We start from the raw sequence: 16,122 nt of genomic DNA, 5'->3' as shown, positions 1-16,122 counted from the left end.
GCAGAGGCTAACCCTGGGTATAGGGCTCATGAGTATTCATGAGACTGGGGGACCCTGAGATTTTAGGTGGGGCCTTCCTGCCTGGCCCTGGCTTATCAGTGTAGCAGCCAGGGGGAGGTTGCCCATCCTGTTGTCTCCATCCCTCCATCCCTCCATCCCAACAGACATCCATCTCCAGGGGTCTGTTGTGACAGCTGGACAACACACGGAGTACCATAGGCAGACCAGTGATTGGCATGTCCTTAAGTGGCAGTTGAGTGTTCACTCAACATTGGCAGGACAGGAGTGAGGGCAGGGAGCATGATGGCTGGTGGCCACCCTAGCTCACTCCTGCTGTTGAGCCATTCTCTCTGGCCAGCCCCAGATTTGCCTTGCGGTTAACCAGGGAGTTTAGAGGATGAACCTTGGGGTCTTTTCTCCAGCCAGCATATTAAACTAGTCCCTGCCATATCCAGTAACCCCCTAAGACAGGTTCTGGTGTTGTAAGTACAACTCTGTCTGTCTCCCACCTTTTCCAGCGATGGTTGGATGTCGCGGGCTGTAACCTTTCTAGACCGACTTTTAATCTGGCTCGGGATCCGCAGGGACTAGATCTCCAGAGGTTTCTCCTGGACACCACAGCGCTCACCATCAGAGATTTTCTCAAGGTGCAGTTTAAACCTGTTTCCTCAGGCCCATGCCTCAGCTTCACAGCAAAGGAGTTTTTGCCTCTTTCTTCCACTGGGTATGGAGATTTCAGCCCAAAGCCAGAGCTGGGACTTCCTGTAGGTGACCTGGGGGAATGACTGGGTTGGGGACATGACCAGGCTGGCACCCTCTCTGGTAGTGGTGCAATCCCAAGTCCAAGTCGACAGCATTCCTTGAACTTTCTTACGTTAGAGGTCCTTGTGACTATCTGATGGGAGTTGGTCCCTCTTGCGCCAACAAAAGCAAAATTTTGAAGACTTCATAGACAGGCCCTCCATGGCATCACAGCATCCAGAGGTGCTGTTCACACAGGTGCAGTGTGAAGGGTGCCCCCTAGAGGTGTGCCATGAAGGAGCCTATTCACCAGTCATCCCAAGGCCCCCTTCTGGGCCTTCAGGATCCTCGGTGAAAACCCCTGAAGGATGTCTTTCCACCCTGGTCACAGGACCCTGGGTTGCCACTTCCTTCGCCGGGCCACCTGGGCTCTGCCTTTCTCCTGCTTCCTTTCTACCCCCCGTCCTTTCCCTCTTATTGAACACTTCTCTGGCATCCCCGCTCACTTCCACTCTCACTTTCCCTCACCACCAGAGAACATGTAGGTTCTGATCATTTTGCATCGCCGAGAATGTAGGACTCACCTCACGTACTTTAAGTTTTCTAATGCTGTTGCTCTAATGCTGCTCCTATCTGAGCGGTGGGTGAAGTGCAGACCAGAGCCACCAGCACAGTTATGCGGGTGGTTCATCAAGGTGAGTGAGGTCCCCTGGGGCTGGGCAGTGCACACCTCTCTGGAGGTATCCTCGATGCCTCTGGCAGGGTGGCTGTTCTCAAGAAAATAGTTTTCCTATTTTCTGAGAACATTTGAGAACTCTCAGAGCCCCCTGAGGGACTTATGTGTAAGTTGATGCCACTCCATTCTCATGACGGGCGTTTCCCAACTTACAAATGACTGTGCTCGCAAGTCAGTCTTCTGAAATGGGGCTACATTTTGCAAAGAAACCAGGCAGCTGGTGCTCTCCCCACACTATGGGGCCAATTTTGCCCGTGGTAAAGCTGTGATGGGTTAGAGAACCTTTGTGGTTTGGTTGGGGAAAGTCCTATTGCCCTGGAGTCATGGGAAACCTATGGCCAAGGAAAAGGCTTTCCCAGAGCAGCAGGAGATGGACAGAGGCCGCCTGGGCCGGCGGAGGCCCCTGGAGTGCTTCGGACCTCAGGCTCCATGAGGCCCCGGGAGAGCCAAGCTTCTGCTCCTGTCTCCACCAGCGCCTTGCCGGCAGCCTTGAACCGAGTCTCGTGGCCTCTCAAGTCTTGGCATCTCCACCTGTGCAGGAGACCTAATAAAGCTTTCTAAGAGCACTTCAAATGTTTTCAGGAGAACGTGTCACAGTGTGGCATTGCCCTGAGCACCACCTCACCTCAGGGAGTGGCTAAGCACAGCAGCACACAGCCCCATGTGGTCCTTCCGGCCCCCTCAGAAGTACATGTGTCCTCTGGCCTTTCCCTGTCTCCCTCTTAGCAGCTGTAAATTTCAGGAGTGTGTAGAAAGAACACAGCTTGGGCACCGAATCTTTCTGCTTCATCTCACCCCATCCCTGCCCAAATACTAGCTAGAGAGCAAGGAAGACGGATATCCCTTCCTGTTCCCTGACTGAAAAGTGATGAGACAATGACAAGACACACACAGCAGTTACTCAGGAAATGCTTGTTTCCTCAAGTTACCCAGGTTCTGCAAAAAGGGTGGAGGGGGATCCTTCAGACTTAAAGGACATTCAGGTAAAGGGCAGAGCCGTATTGTTAAGGGTGCGTCTTTGGGCAGTGCTTCCTCTAAGTCAGGAGAGTGGCTCCTTTCAGAAGGAAGGCAGGCTGTGATGGGCATGGTCGCATGGACAGGCTTCTGGGGAAGTTGGCTCCTTGACTTAGGTGGTGGTTACAAAAAAGTTTTTGCACTTTTATCTGTGTTGTATTTTACAATAAAGATTTCTTTATTTTCTGCTTTTTTCCTTCCTCATTCTCCTTACTGCATAAATACAGAGAGCCAGGCAGAGCCTTACACTTGGGACACGTGGGCAGTGGTGCCGGCAACCCAAGTACCTGACTTCAGGCCGATGTCGGGAGGATGTGGAGGTGAGGAGGGCAGGACCCTGGAAGGTGTTCACAGGGTGTGATCCCCATGGAGGCTGAGGGTGACAGCAGCAGCAGCAGTGAAAGGAAAGTGGGCAGATTTTTTCCCAAAGTGAAACTGCTTGTCCTGCTGGGTCATGCTCTGCTGAGAGGGAGGGCAGCGTGGCTGTCTCCTGAGCAGCTTAGAAGACGGCAGTTGTTTTGACTTTGAGGGCCACCCTTTCCCAGCTTGAGACCCGGGTCCTGCTGCTCCATAGGCCTTGCCAACACCACACATGGTGTGGTTCCAAAGGAGAAACAATGCCTTCACCTACAAAACACCTGTGCCCTGGGCTGGCATGGAGGAGCGAGGGAACAGAGAAGGAAAGGACCTCAACTAGAAACCAGCACTAGAAAACGGGGTGCTTGCTGCGGCTTCTCTGGTTCTGAGGAGCCTGCCTTGCACAGGACGAAAATGTCAAGTGCTCATCAGTACCGTTAGGCTAAGGATGTCCTTTTCAAAGTAGCCTGGCCAGACGTTCAAACCATCCAGTGCAAGGTTCCCAGCCAGGAGCAGCTTCTGCAGTGAGTCCGCCTCTTCCCAGACCCCGTCAGCTGTGTGACTTAGGTTTTCATCCAGTTGAAGCAGGGTACCCAAACCTGTCAGGGGTCACACCTCCTCCTACTGATGAGGCTGCCCCCTCTGCAGGTCCTGGGACCAGCTCATCTTCTGGAGCCCCGGCAGTGAGCGCCTGTATCAGAAGGGATACAAGTCAGGCTTGGGGCTGGCACACCTGCCCGTGAAATTCAAACATGTTTGACCTCCCACTTTCCAAGAGAGTCTGTTAGGCTCACAAGTTTTCTTTAATGGGATTAATTTGCTTAGTATTAAGGTTACCAGCCAGAAACGTGTCCTGCCTCACAACAACACGTCTACACCCAAGCACCTCAAAGGAGTCTTGCAAGGCACTGTCATGTGGAAGGCTCTGCCTTGTATATAGGTCCGAATACACAGTCCTGCCTCCTGAGTTTCCCTGCAGCACATCATGGATTTCCCCTGCCCTTTGCCTCTGCTCTGTCTTCTCTGGGGCCGGACTGTGGACAACCACATGACAGAAGACTGACATTCATCTGCCCCACCAGATTGGCAAGAGGTAGTCCTGGTGAGCAAATGAAGACCTCTAGCAGGCTCAGAAACCGTCCCCTATTCCCCCAAACTTTTTCTGACCACAAGACCCGAGACTGCTCCGTGGTACAGGAATCCCTAATGTGTTTGGGAAGGATGCAGTGTTTGCAAATACATTAAATCCAGCACAATGGGCTTTTCAATTGTTTGTTATTCACAACCCTAAAAGGAATTTTCTTGAGAAGGATCTCTGTTTTGCCAATCTTCAAAGCCAGGGCAAGGCAAAATAACTTAATGTGACAGCTCAAGCCTGATGAGTAGTGACACATCTTCACGCTGCACCAGCTGATTATCATGGCTGAACATGACATTCACTGTCACAAGACTTCTCAGGTCAGGTACTCATGTTCACTGTGTCTTTTCCAGCGAGAGGGAATAAAATGACTACCTTAGTACTCAGATTAATAACAAGAATCCAAAAGTAGGCTGTCGACCACAGGGAAGGTCCTTAACTGGCTTAACGTGGCCAAGGGTTCAGTGCAGATTATTCAACAAAATATGAAATGACTCTTTCCACTGTGGCCTTTTCCCACATTCTTCTCTCTGACCTGGGTGTCACCAAAAGGATTCAGCTCTCTACACAAAGGAGGGAATACCAACCTTTATTTACACTTGGGTTCAAGTTCAGAACTGCCATCTTAGTATAGCAAGGCAAAAAAAAAGCACAGATCCTGAGACCAAGGTTCAGATTCCCACATAAGCCTATTAACTGTGTGACAACCAGCAAATATTACCCAGTTTCTTCAGCAAAGTGGGAAGAGTGTCACCCCAGCTTCCAGCGGCTGTTACAGCTGCCTCTGCCCCAGCTGCCACCCTGGGTACCACCCTGCAGGCAGCTGGGCTGAGAGAACATGGGCCTCCAGGTCTCAGCCCTGATGGCTAGGGTGGGACTCAGGGAGTTATTGAACCTCTGAGGAAGCCCCTAACCCCAAAATTCTCCAAAGGCAAGAAATAGGAACTCGAACTGGTGCAAGGGCCAAGTGAGAAAAACTAAACATAGGTGTTCAATAAATATTAGTTATTTATAAGTCTTGCCCAGGACAGGGACAGAGGGCCTTTGTCACAGGTGTTGAATTCTGACACTAGCTCTGAGGGAGAAAAGCATGTGGTGTTAAGTTGCAGTACTCTTGCGTGGACCCCTTTTCATTTGATTGGTGCGTTAAATAACATTATTTTAAAAATCATTTACTTAATACTCATCCTAAAAACCACCCAAACATTAAATATGCACATTTATACTAAGCGTGTGTGTGTGTATGTGTGTGTACATACACACAGAAACCACGAGGTAGTTTAGATCACCATGAAAAAAATCAATACTTTCCCTAATTCTCTGCCACAAAGTGGTAACCAGTGACTGCACGATAGCTACTTAAAATTATTGGTTAAATGAAAACCAAAAAATTCCAGGAGAATATAACATTTACAAGTAAATAGTAAATACAACTGTATTTTAATTTCTTGGTCTCGGAAAACTAGGCTGTGACCGCTTTAAATTAATGGTCCAAGTTATATGTATTTCCTTTAATACCAAAGGACATAGCCTTCTGGTATCTATACAACTTACTAAGTAGTCTCAATAGATTCTATTTTACAACTTGCTTTACTCTCCATGCTTTTGTGGAAGATTCAATACAATCTCTATGTACATATTTTAAACATTATTTCTGAACTACATTTGGAATTCCTTAAATAAAAAAATAATCACCATTCTCCACCTTCTTGGGAAAGTGCCAGACTAACCCCTGACCAGAACTGCTGCTCTCTAGCATCTGGAGAAATCCTTATTCCCACACCACCCTCAGGCCAAAGAAGTGCAATGAATTCAAACTACATGGGAAAAAGCAACATCTATTGTTCTTAGAGTCTGACTCTCTTCCCCACAGCAAGAAAAGTCTCTTTATAGGTATGCCAGTGCTGTTTTAAGTTGCCAGGGAAATAGGGCTCTCTCAAGCCAGAGCAGGAAAATCTTCAGGGTCATCTGGGTTTGGAGCAACGTCTTGTGTCTGAAAAAGAAAAGTTTTGAAACCAACTGTCACTTCACCCATTCCCACTTGGGTGCAGAGCTGTGTGAAACACGGTGCCCACTCTCCCTCAGGGGAGGAGCTAATGGGGTACGGGTAGCGGCCCAAACATTGAGGGAGGGAGGGTCCCAGTGGGAAGAGAAGAGTGGCAGGGTCACTCTAAGTGAGGCCCTGCTCTGAGCTGCAGCCAAGTGCTGCATAGACCCCGAAGAGGGGACATGGAAGGGTGCCTCTCCCTCCTCTGACCCGCTCCCGTCCCTGTTGCAGAATGGCTGGCAGTGCCTACTGGCCACACCCAGCCCTCCCTCCCTCCCACAGATCCTTACTGAGTGACCCTTTTTGTATCTGGCACTTCCTTCATCCAATAAATATGATGGAATGTTTGCTACATGGAGATATAAGGATGATTAAAGACAGTCCTGCCCTCGGGGAGCTCACAAAGTTGGGGGAGAAACATACTGGTAACCTCAGTAACAGATGGCCTGGGAATGGGGGCCCACAGTCAGGGCACCCAATGCAATTTTGTGGCCAAGTACATGTCACAGTCAAGTAATGTTTTCTAGAAGAGAAGGTTCTCCCAGAGATAAGCCTCAATGAATGAGCCAAAAGAACAGGATCCTGAAACAATGCGACTGTGAAGGCTGTTAGGAGCTGGAAGAGCCCAGGTGGGCGGCAGGTTCGAGGCACCAGATCACCACACTGCACACGAGGTGCCGCGGTGGCAGAGCTCTGCTATTGGAAAGGAGTGGATGTATATTTTCTATTCCCACAATAGTTCCTTTTTCCAACATGGCCTCAAATGTACCCAGAAAAAACCCTGTTGTGTTTTTGCTCTTGTTTAAGTATAACAAACGAGTTTCTCCTCCCAGGGGCTGCTCCCTGGGGTGAGGGAGTCAGGCAGCAAAAGGAGCGTTTCCAAGGCCAGCCGCAGGGAAGGGGCTGCTCCGGCTCTATCACCGCAAGAGCTGCATGGCGGCCTGTGCTGGCCGCCGGGCCTCGTGCCCACTCCCACTGAACACGTATTTGTTCAGAAAACACTTACGAAGCACCTACTACAGCTTACATTGTGCTAGGCACTGGGGAAACCATCATGTCCCCTGGAGACAGCAGACACTGATCAACAACTGCACCAGCGAGAATACAATTACAAATGCAGATGGTGCTTCAAAGAAAATATGGACTCTGACCTGGTCTGGAAGACGTCTCTGAGGAAGGGAGGTTGGAGGATCTATTCTAGGTAAACAGGCAAAGGGGTGGGAGAAGGGCCAGCAGGTGCAAAGGCCCCGTAGGGTAAGGAACATGCTTGTCTGTTCTAGAAGTAGAGCAGTGTTGGCTGAAGAATGGGGAAGAATGGTTTGAATCGAAAAGGTGGCCTTGAAGCTGTAGGAAGGATTTTGCCTACCCTGAAAGCATCAGGGCACAGGGCAGATGATCAGACCATGGTAAGTAACCGTCAGTTGATCTAATTCAATCCCAAGCCTGGGGATCTTATCTGATGCAGATGTGTGAATTTTTCTCCAGCTCTGAACATGCATTCATGGCAGACATCGGACTTCCCTGGAGACCCTAGAGGCCAGGGCTACACAATGGTCTGTATCCAACTGATGTCCATCATGCTGACAGGACCGTTCCAAACACTCCAACATCAGACCCACACTAGACAAAGGAGGAAGAACCTCCTCTATCTAGATGAGGCAGAACCTGATGATCTTCCAAAATTAGACTATGTAGGCCCAGGGCATCTTCATCCTCTCACTTCAGAAAACCATCCAGGGTTTAGAATATAAACACTTACCACCACTTCTGCTCTGGGTCCATAGTTTTCTGCCCTTCTGATCCTTCCCCGGCCTCCCCGTGTGCCACCTCTGGCTCCGCGCCCGGGACGAGGGAGGTTACCAAAATTAATCTCCAGCTGGGATGTGATGTCATTGGCCGCTTTCCGGAAAACGTGGGCATCATCCTCATAGTCATCCTTTACCAACTGAAACACAGTTACAGCATCAAACACAGAACATACACACGGCCGTCTCCATGGGCACTCACTGGGCCGGGCTTCTCTGGGCATGGGAAGATGATGCTGCTCTGCTTCCAGCCAGGTGGGTTCTGCACATTTTTGCAGCCACATGTTCTCATACTCACAGTCCTTTTTTTTGAATTGGAGTAGAGTTGATTTACAATGCTGTGTTAGTTTCTGCTGTAACAGCAAAGTCAGTCAGCTATACGTATACATATATCCACTATTTTTTAGACTCTATTCCCATATAGGTCATCACAGAATATCAAACAGAGTTCCCTGTGCTACAAGGTAGGTTCTTATTAGTTGTCCATTTTATATATAGTAGAGTCTCACAGTCTTAATTCAAACATTTTTGAACTTACCATTACTTCAAGTGAGACCAAATTTCTCTCAGTTTAGTAGGTTAAGATGTAAGATTTGACATGACTAACAGTAATCATTTAAATGTTTTATATCTAAGTGTATTTTGCTGAGATTGAAAAGTTTTAGTTTCTGCCTTTTGTTTTATTTCTTCACAAATGCTACTTTGATAAATAAGGAAAATCACCTTCCTAGAATAGAGCTTGATGGAGAAACTTCTTTCAACATGGGTGCTGACTGTACAAATACCATGTTAAAAACTGGATGATATACAATAAACAACTCTGACTCAAAATATATGGAAAGGATAGAACAACAGTATGATCTATCTGAGGGTTGCTCCCAAGGCTGCATAAAGAACTCAAGCTGCTTTTGAAGAACTGCTCTAGTTCAAATTCTTTGAGAAAGTACATTTTATTTTAAGAGGTCAAATAAGTTCTACCTCTTGTTAAAAGAACATTGTATTAAATAAATCTCCTTCAAATTTGATTTGGCTTCAGTTCTTAACAATGAATGAAACAAAGAAGAACTCTCACTTTTAAGTAAAATATAAACCTACAGAAAATATGCCAGTGATCGTAGATGAGAATCTCCCAAGTGCTGTAAGGTTAAACATCCCTACAGCTTGTCCAGCAAATGGAATCAAATTTCCCTGAGCACATCAATCCCTTTTGGCCATATGTTCATTTCAGGTTTCACATTTAACACTTGTGTCCTCTTCAAAGTTTCAGATTAAAATAAAGCAAAGGGCTTAGATAGATGGGCTCTCAAAGCTAAAAAGATGAAGGAAAGAACAATTCAGGAACAATGGCACTCTGGCAACAAGATAAACACAAAAAATATGAGAGGCAAAATGATAACTATGGCCTGGTTTAGAAAACAATTGGCTGTCAGTGTGCCTCAGCAGAGACACGGCGGCCTTCCCAGTAAGAAGGGACAACTTGCAATGGAAGCAAAGCGAGCGAATAGTCAGGCCAAGGTGCTTTAAGATCCCAGCTCTCTTCATAGGCTACTGTTTGGTCTGCACTTTGCAAAGAACAGAGCTCCATGCAAACAAGAGGTGTTATTCTAGTGCTTTTGTCACTTAGGGTACTCAGAACAAAGTAAGTGACACCAATCACTTCCGGGACTAGTGATTTGGCTTCGGTTGCTTTAAGAAAAATTCCTGGCTAAAACTGTCAATGCCATAAGATTAATAAGTACCAAAGATGTGTGCTTTACTGAGACCAAGCTCGATGACTCAGCAGCTAACACAGTTGCTTCAAAGATTCCAGGAGACCTCTCTCTGGAGCCAGGGAGGATGAATCTGGTATGGATTAAGGAAGAGCAGCTTCTATTTTTACCTAACATGTCAGCTGCACATTTCAAATCCTGACAGCACAATTGTTTTAGGCAAAGCTTTATTTACAGTGCCCCAGAACAAAAGAGAAGAAAATGGACAGAAAAAAACAACAACCCAACTAGCTGATGGACCTGTAAAAAGGCCTCACTCGTATGTGTACAAAAAGCCATTTCTAGTGGAACAGTTAAAAACTTATTAGACTCCAAGAGCTTGGACTGACTGAAACAGGAGTTAGGAGGGGATCCTGTATCATAAATGACCCCCTAGGGAAACTATTCATTCAAAGAATATAACTAACCCAAGTGTAAATGGGAACACAGACAAATCTACATAGTACAAAACTCCTGAGTTTCAAATGGAAAATCAATGAATATCCAGCAGAGAGGAAGGGTGCTCACTACCGTCATCGACACAGAGACTGGTATCAAGATAAATAGCTGTGACTGAATGACACTCTAAATTTTAAAATTAGAATGTGGGCTTTCCTGGTGGCGCAGTGGTTGAGAGTCCGCCTGCCGATGCAGGGGACACGGGCTCGTGCCCCGGTCCGGGAAGATCCCACATGCCGTGGAGCGGCTGGGCCCGTGAGCCATGGCCGCTGAGCCTGCGCGTCCGGAGCCTGTGCTCCGCAAGGGGAGAGGCCACAACAGTGAGAGGCCCGCGTACCGCAAAAAAAAAAAAAATAAATAAAAAATAAAATTAGAATGCTTCAGTGTACCCTTCCTTAAGTTCAGCAGCTTAAATAGAATGTGATTAAATAACTCTCTGACCAGCCTTATCAATATCTGCTGGAAGATATTTTCAAAGCTGAGGCCGCCAATGAAGAGCTGAACATAAACCTTGTAAAATCAGGACCACGAAAGACAGAACACACAAACAGTTCCAACAGGATAGCTGGCCACAGCAGCAGTGCCTGATGGTGCTGCCAGGTGCTTCAGGGCTCCTCTGGTGAGTTTCTGCAGAGGGAGCAAAGCTGCTACAATAACACAAAAAAGGCTTCACCCAACCCTGACCAGTTAAAAATGATCAACTAGTTCCAACTAAATGCTCTTATTAAGAATTAGAACTGTGGAAAAAAAACACTGAATCACTTTGCTATACACCTGAAACTAACAAAATATTGTAAATCAACTATACTTAAACTTAAAAAAAAAAAGAATTAGAACTGAAGGTAATCTAATCACGAAAATTCAGAGTAGTTATCCTCTGAAATGGATTCAGGAAACATTCTGTACCTTTCTTCTGACACAAAATTGAAATGCAACTAAAACATACAGCATGTGCACAGTCTTTGCATAGTTCTGGAGGGAGAAGAAAGTGCACTGTCACTATAACTGCTTTGGATTAAGTATTAATGGGTCAATTCTTTTTCAATTTTTTTTCTTAATAAACAATAAAAATACAGTAAAATTAGGCACACATAATCTCTGATTACTCTTAGGTTGAAACTAGAATGTCAACTACTAATGTTCCATTTTTAAAATAGAAGTGGAAAAGCCCATTTCATTTCCAATAAGGTAACAGTGAAGATTACCTATAGATACAAAACATCATGCTTACATCATCTCTATATTTAGACTTGTGTATCACCACTGCTTTGGAAGGGACAGTGGACTCAGGTTTCCGGATGTTAAATTCAGGCTTTGGTCTGGTCTGTTCTTGAAGATTTTTCCACTCATCTAGGGTCATCTCTTGAACTTGAGTTTCTTCTTCTACCTCCAACTCAGGAACTCTATAAAGAAGTATAATCATAAAGAATAATTTCTGATAGGTCTGAAGTGTCTACTTTCTCAAAGAGAAAGTCATAACCATTAGTTTAACGTACTTTCATGGTTCTGTATCTTAAATTTAAATAAGGTAAGAAAATCTTTGAACCATAAGTTTCCTTATTTTATTTTCATCATTTTATGCCACCATTGCCAACTGAAGGTACTTCCTGTCTGTGTTCAAAGCAGTCTTTGAAAAATGGGAGCATCACCATCCCAATGACATTAATATTATACTTCACCACCAGGCACTCCCTTCCCCTATGACATTACACACAAAATGAGATAGGCAATTGTAGAAACAAATGGGAGAAGTAACTGAGACAAAACACATATAAGGAAACCACGAACAGAGGTTATAAACAATGAGTCACAAATACATACTTTTGTAAATATCCTCCTTAAATTCATGAATTCTTAAAACAGAAGACAGACATATAGAACAATGGAATAGAATTCAAAGTCCAGAAATAAGCCCTCACATTTATGAGCAATTAATTTTTTTTGATCAGGGTGCCAAAGACCATTCTTTTGCACTTGGATATTTAGTTTTCCTGGCCCTGTTTGTTGAAAAGACTGTTCTTTCTCATTTGAATTAAGTTGGATTTCTCACACCATAAATATAAGAGCTAAAAGTATAAAACTCTTAGAAGAAAACGGAGGCATAAACCTTGGATTAAGCAATGGTATATTACATATGACATCAAAAGCACAGGCAACAAAAGAAAAAGTAAATAAACTGGACATCACCAAAATTTAAATTTTTTGTGCTGCAAAAGGACACCATCAAGAAAGTGAAAAGACAGCACATAGAATGGGAGAAAATATTTGCAAATCATATATATATCTAATAAGAGACTTAGATCTAGAATACATAAAGGACTCATAACTCAAAAAAATAAATGATGCAACTAAAAAATGTGCATTTGTCAAAACAATGAATGTACACTTATTTTTGTATATTTCACAATAAATAAATTTTATATCAGTTTAGGTGGTGAGTACAGGTGTTCACTGTAAAATTCTTTAAACTTTGCTGTGTTTGAAATTTTTCATAATAAAATGTTGGAAAAATACTAATATTAAAACATATCCCAAACATACATTGGCAAAAATATTAAAAGACAGTAAATTTTGTAATGCCAAATACTGGAAACAACCCAAAATCATCTGGAGAGGAATTTGGTGGAAAAATTATGGATATCAAACATGAATATTAAGCAGCTAAAAAGGAATGAGAAATACATAAATTGCTATGGAGCACCTCCTGGATGTACTGATGCAAGAGCAAGGTGGGAGTGGCAGAAACCGGGGAGGAGTCTAACTAGAGCTGTCATAGGATGCTCCAGCTCACGGGAGCACACAGCAGAGAGGCTGCCTAAAATCATAAGGCTACCGACATCCCAAAACACACCACCAGACGTGGACCTGCCCACCAGAAAGACAAGATCCAGCCTCATCCACCAGAATACAGGCACTAGTCCCCCCAACCAGGAAACCTACTCAACCCACTGAACCAACCTTAGCCACTGGGGACAGCCACCAAAAACAACAGGAACTACGAACCTGCAGCGTGCAAACACAGTAAGACAAGCAAAATGAAAAGACAGAAAAACACACAGCAGATGAAGGAGCAAGGTAAAAACCCACCAGACCTAACAAATGAAGAGGAAAAAGGCAGTTTTCCTGAAAAAGAATTCAGAATAATGATAGTAAAGATGATCCAAAAGCTTGGAAATAGAATAGACAAAATGCAAAAAACATTTAACAAGGACCTACAAGAAATAAAGAGAAAGCAAGCAACGATGAGCAACACAATAAATGAAATTAAAAATACTCTAGATGGGATCAAGGCAGAATAACTGAGGCAGAAGAAAGGGTAAATGGACTGGAAGACAGAATGGTGGAATTCACTGCTGCGGAACAGAATAAAGAAAGAAGAATGAAAGGAAATGAAGACAGCCTAAGACTCTAGCCAGCAAGGATCTCATTCAGATTTGATGGAGAAATTAAAACCTTTACAGACAAGCAAACCCTGAGAGAGTTCAGCACCACCAAAAAAAAAGGAAAGCACCACCACCAGCTTTACAACAAATTCTAAAGGAACTTCTCTAGGCAAGAAACACAAGAGAAGGAAAAGACCTACAAGAACGAACTTCAAACAATTAAGTAAATGGTAATAGGAACATACATATCGCTAATTCCCTTAACTGTAAATGGATTAAATGCTCCCACCAAAAGACACAGACTGGCTGAATGGATACAAAAACAAGACCCATATATATGCTGTCTACAAGAGACCCACTTCAGACCTAGGGACACATACAGACTGAAAGCGAGGGGATGGAAAAAGATATTCCATGCAAATGGAAATCAGAAGAAAGCTGGAGTAGCAATTCTCATAAAAGACAAAATAGACTTTAAAATAAAGAATGTTACAAGAGACAAGAAAGGACACTACATAATGGTCAAGGGATCAATCCTGGCTGAATGGATACAAAAACGAGACCCATATATATGCTGTCTACAAGAGACCCACTTCAGACCTAGGGACACATACAGACTGAAAGTGAGGGGATGGAAAAAGATATTCCATGCAAATGGAAATCAGAAGAAAGCTGGAGTAGCAATTCTCATATCAGACAAAATAGACTTTAAAGTAAAAACTATTACAAGAGACAAAGAAGGACACTATATAATGATCAAGGGTTCGATCCATGAAGAAGATATAACAATTGTAAATATTTATGCACCCAACATAGGAGCACCTCAATACATAAGGCAAATACTAACAGCCATAAAAGGGGAAATCGACAGTAACACAATCATAGTAGGGGACTTTAACACCCCACTTTCACCAATGGACAGATCATCCAAAATGAAAATAAATAAGGAAACACAAGCTTTAAATGATACATTACACAAGATGGACTTAATTGATATTTATAGGACATTCCATCCAAAAACAACAGAATACACATTTTTCTCAAGTGCTCATGGAACATTCTCCAGGATAGATCATATATTGGGTCACAAATCTAGCCTTGGCAAATTTAAGAAAATTGAAATCATATCAAGTATCTTTTCTGACCACAACGCTATGAGACTAGATATCAATTACAGGAAAAGATCTGTAAAAAATACAAACACATGGAGGCTAAACAATACACTACTTAATAACGAAGTGATCACTGAAGAAATCAAAGAGGAAATCAAAAAATACTTAGAAACAAATGACAATGGAGACACGACGACCCAAAACCTATGGGATGCAGCAAAAGCAGTTCTAAGAGGGAAGTTTATAGCAATACAATCCTACCTTAAGAAACAGGAAACATCTCGTATAAACAACCTAACTTTGCACCTAAAGCAATTAGAGAAAGAAGAACAAAAGAACCCCAAATTTAGCAGAAGGAAAGAAATCATAAAGATCAGATCAGAAATAAATGAAAAAGAAATGAAGAAAACAGTAGCAAAGATCAATAAAACTAAAAGCTGGTTCTTTGAGAAGATAAATAAAATTGATAAACCATTAGCCAGACTCATCAAGAATAAAAGGGAGAAGACTCAAATCAATAGAATTAGAAATGAAAAAGGAGATGTAACAACTGACACTGCAGAAATACAAAAGATTATTAGAGATTACTACAAGCAGCTGTATGCCAATAAAATGGACAACCTGGCAGAAATGGACAAATTCTTAGAAATGCACAAGCTGCCGAGGCTGAACCAGGAAGAAATGGAAAATATGAACAGACCAATCACAAGCACTGAAATTGAAACTGTGATTAAAAATCTTCCAACAAACAAAAGCCCAGGACCAGATGGCTTCACAGGCGAATTCTATCAAACATTTAGGGAAGAGCTAACACCTATCCTTCTAAAATTCTTCCAAAAGATAACAGAGGGAGGGACACTCCCAAACTCATTCTATGAGGCCACCATCACCCTGATACCAAAACCAGACAAAGACATCACAAAGATAGAAAACTACAGGCCAATATCACTGATGAACATAGATGCAAAAATCCTCAACAAAATACTAGCAAACAGAATCCAACAGCACATTAAAAGGATCATACACCATGATCAAGTGGGGTTTATTCCAGGAATGCAAGGATTCTTCAATATATGCAAATCAATCAACGTGATACACCATATCAACAAACTGAAGGAGAAAAACCATATGATCATCTCAATAGATGCAGAGAAAGCTTTTGACAAAATTCAACACCCATTTATGATAAAAACCCTGCAGAAAGTAGGCATAGAGGGAACTTTCCTCAACATAATAAAGGCCATATATGACAAACCCACAGCCAGCATTGTTCTCAGTGGTGAAAAACTGAAACCATTTCCACTAAGATCAGGAACAAGACAAGGTTGCCCACTCTCACCACTCTTATTCAACATAGTTTTGGAAGTTCTAGCCACAGCAATCAGAGAAAAAAAAGAAATAAAAGGAATCCAAACAGGAAAAGAAGAAGTAAAGCTGTCACTGTTTGCAGATGACATGATACTATACATAGAGAATCCTAAAGATGCTACCAAAATTTGGTTAAAGTAGCAGGATACAAACTTAATGCACAGAAATCTCTGGCATTCTTATATACTAATGATGAAAACTCTGAGAGTGAAAT

General features: G+C 43.5%; 2 protein-coding genes across 2 annotated transcripts in view; one reads left to right on the top strand and one right to left on the bottom strand.

Annotated features, from left to right (window-relative positions):
* CDC14B (cell division cycle 14B) overlaps nucleotides 1-1,059 on the top strand; it is a 107,395-nt gene extending 106,336 nt beyond the window's left edge. Inside the window, exon 13 of the mRNA XM_028494128.2 lies at nucleotides 519-1,059. Within this exon, the coding sequence (XP_028349929.1) occupies nucleotides 519-591 (73 nt within the window). The 3' untranslated portion in view covers nucleotides 592-1,059. The remainder of the gene's footprint in view (nucleotides 1-518) is intronic.
* A 3,498-nt stretch (nucleotides 1,060-4,557) lies between these two features.
* HABP4 (hyaluronan binding protein 4) overlaps nucleotides 4,558-16,122 on the bottom strand; it is a 39,718-nt gene continuing 28,153 nt past the window's right edge. Inside the window, exons 6-8 of the mRNA XM_024132933.1 lie at nucleotides 11,277-11,448; nucleotides 7,793-7,978; nucleotides 4,558-5,979 (exon numbers count right to left, since the gene is read on the bottom strand). Of these exons, the coding sequence (XP_023988701.1) occupies nucleotides 5,923-5,979; nucleotides 7,793-7,978; nucleotides 11,277-11,448 (415 nt within the window). The 3' untranslated portion in view covers nucleotides 4,558-5,922. The remainder of the gene's footprint in view (nucleotides 5,980-7,792; nucleotides 7,979-11,276; nucleotides 11,449-16,122) is intronic.

This window comes from Physeter macrocephalus, chromosome 9, assembly GCF_002837175.3.
Source record: "Physeter macrocephalus isolate SW-GA chromosome 9, ASM283717v5, whole genome shotgun sequence".
In the NCBI taxonomy this organism is placed as follows: Eukaryota; Metazoa; Chordata; class Mammalia; order Artiodactyla; family Physeteridae; genus Physeter; species Physeter macrocephalus.
Note: the sequence above shows the minus strand (reverse complement) of the source record. Positions and strands in the feature narration are given on the sequence as shown.